This window comes from Mirounga leonina, unplaced genomic scaffold (assembly GCF_011800145.1).
Source record: "Mirounga leonina isolate KUSES-001 unplaced genomic scaffold, KU_Mleo_1.0 Mir_180, whole genome shotgun sequence".
NCBI lineage: Eukaryota > Metazoa > Chordata > Mammalia > Carnivora > Phocidae > Mirounga > Mirounga leonina.
In genome coordinates, this window is record NW_023270469.1 from 12,584,528 (window position 1) to 12,587,350 (window position 2,823).

Consider the following 2,823-nt stretch of genomic DNA (forward strand, 5'->3'; position numbering starts at 1 on the left):
ATCATGACCTGAGCCGAAGGCAGTCGCTTAATCAACTGAGCCACCCAGGCGCCCGAAAGCTATTTTTTCTATTATAGTCTTTATTTCTTACTAATTATCTTATAGTTGTTTTTTAGTTGAGTCCCTGGAATTTTCAGGGTCCAATCTTAAATACATACATTAATAGTTTTTTCTTAACTTTTATTCCTACAGTTTCTCTTGTCCAGCTGTGACAAGGCATAGGGATCCTAGGCATCATTGTCTTGTTCTTGATGTTAGTCACATTACTTACAGCCTTAGGCTTTGTTTTAGTTACTAGCTGAAGCATGCATTTACCATCTCATGGAACTTTATGTGCTTGTCCAGACAAATATAACAATATTAAGATGAAGGGATTACTCATGGTTTGCGAAGAGTTGGTACAGAGGTGGTTGACTTGTGCTTGTACAGGTAGGGATCGAGTCTGAATTTGCCACTTGGATGCGTGTGTCATGAACTGGCCAAACCCGATGAAGAGGGGGAGGCTCTGTGGCTCCAGCAGCTTCATTACTTGAGCCTTGGTTTCTACCTCTGATTATCCTGGGCTGGTCCCGTTTTTTATTTTCCATGAGTCCAGGAGGTGATTTGTGCCATGCCTGGGTTCTTTTCAAGCTGGCTTTTGTCCTCAAGGAGGTTATACAGTTGACCCTTGAATAATGTGGGGGTCAGGGTCAAAGCTCCACATAGAACTTTTGATTCCTCAAAAAGCTGAACTAATAGCTTACTTTTGACTGGAAGCCTTACTGATCACAGAAGGAGTTGATTGATACATATTTTGTGTGCTCTGTGTATTGTGTACTGTCGTCTTATAATCTAGGAAGCTAGAGAAAGTGTTAGTAAAATCCTAAGGAAAATACATTTACGGCCCTGTACCGTATGGAAAAATCCACGTAGAAGTGAGACCCACGCAGTTCAAACCCATGGGAACTATACTTGTCAGCTATACTTGTCTCTTTGAGGGAAATGTCTCCGAAAACATGGTGGCAAATGGCAGATTCTTGTTCTGTTCACACTAAATCCCCAGCACTTAGAAAATGAGGACACGCTGGGGAGTTGTTTTTCTCACCTAACCAAGACTAGTTACCTGCTTTAAATCTCTCTTCCCTGGCCTTCCTCTTAACTCCAGTATCCAGCTTGAGACTGGAAAGCACTGAACGGAAGGCACCAGGGATGCGGGCCCTTTATTAATGTCGTTTCCCTGTCAGTGTCCCCCCTGCCCCCATTCAGGGGCCCGGCTCGCTCATACAGGCGCCACAGCTGGGTGTGGATTCGGTAACACAGGGGCTCTTCTAGGGGCCTTTCCCGCGGGCTACGTCCTGACCACTGTGGCCTGTTCAGTAGATGCCGACTCAGCCCAGGGAGTGCGACTGGCAGTGCATCGGACCCCCCCCTCCCCCCCCGGGGGAAGAACTGCAACGCCAGGGAAGCCGGGTGTTTTTTTGGTTTTCCATTTTTATTGAGCCGTCGTGGGCACACGTCACTGGTTAGGTTTCAGTGCGCAGCCTGGTGGACGGACAGGTCCCGTGAAGGAACTTCTGTGCTCAGTTTCACGAGCGTCCCTCGACTCAGAGATGCTGTAAGAAGCACTAAAGGGGTTTTCCTTGTGATGAAGACACTTAGGATTCACTCTTAACTTCCGCATCTGTCACACAGCAGGGTCCCTGCCAGGGCCATCAGGTGGTTCGCTCCCTCCCTCCCTCCTTCCCTCGTTCTCATTTGTCTCCTACCTGGAAGTCTGGGCCTTCTGCGCCCTTCCTCCACTTCCCCTCCTTGCACTTCCCAACTCTCGAACCACAACCCTGGTCTCTTTTTCCGTGAGTTGGCGTTTCTTTGTGGTTTTAGATTCTGCTTAGAAGTGCAATCGTACGATATTTCTCTGATTTCTCGTCGTTTTGTCCATGTTACAGTTTTAAAGCAAATAATGTCGTCTGTTCTGGGCTTTAGATTCCACATAGCGTGTTTAGGTAGGGGTTGAACATTTGCTTTCCGTTTGGAAAACTTTGTTTACTTAAGCTATCCAGTACTTACAGTTTCTGGAACCGAGAAGAGAATGCCACGAGAGGCTCGCTGTTGTGGGACACAGGTCGGGGCGCGCTGCCTTCCTGGCTCCTCTGGGACTTGATCTGGGTCTCCCGATGTGCCATCATCTGTGACCAGTCAGACTGTACACAGTTGTGTGTGACCCCCATTTCATGGCACAGGCCGTGCATGAGGGGTCACGGGGGTGGTGAGTGGGGCAAGAGAGCAAGGGGCAGAGGAGCGGGCTGTTGGAGAGGCAGTTAGGGGCCTGGCCACGGATGGGGTGGTCGGAGTGCGTCTGGGATTCGCACTTGAGGACCGCTCCCTGTCCTAGGCTCCATAGAGAAGGGATATGGGTACTGCTTTCATGGAGCTTAAACTGGGGTTAGGGGTGACCCTGGCTCATGACCCCTGGGCTGTAGTGCTTTGTTGTGTCAAGGATGAGACCTCTTGAGAATTTCGTACACCCTTCTGCCTTGTCAAGGTGCAGGCGGCCCGCCATCGGCACTGCAGACCCAGCCCGTGTTGAATGCTGCAGGTGGGCGGGTCACTGACCTTTGGTCTCCCCCTCTAGTATGCCCTGCACGTGTACAACGAGGTGATGAGTGTTGGGCAGAAATACGGAATCCGGAATGCTGGCTACTATGCTCTTCGTAGTCTTCGAATTGAGAAGTTTTTTGCCTTCTGGGGTCAGGATTTAAATACCCTCACCACCCCCCTGGAATGTGGACGAGAATCTCGGGTGAAACTGGAAAAGGTACTGTATCTGCACAGCCCACTGCCCCC

General features: G+C 49.7%; 1 protein-coding gene across 3 annotated transcripts in view; it reads left to right on the forward strand.

Moving 5' to 3' along the window:
- PDPR (pyruvate dehydrogenase phosphatase regulatory subunit) overlaps window positions 1-2,823 on the forward strand; it is a 37,145-nt gene that overhangs the window by 28,751 nt on the left and 5,571 nt on the right. For all 3 annotated transcript variants that reach the window (XM_035024788.1, XM_035024787.1, XM_035024789.1), the window contains one exon: window positions 2,612-2,794. In XM_035024788.1, coding sequence (XP_034880679.1) covers window positions 2,612-2,794 — 183 coding nt within the window. The remainder of the gene's footprint in view (window positions 1-2,611; window positions 2,795-2,823) is intronic.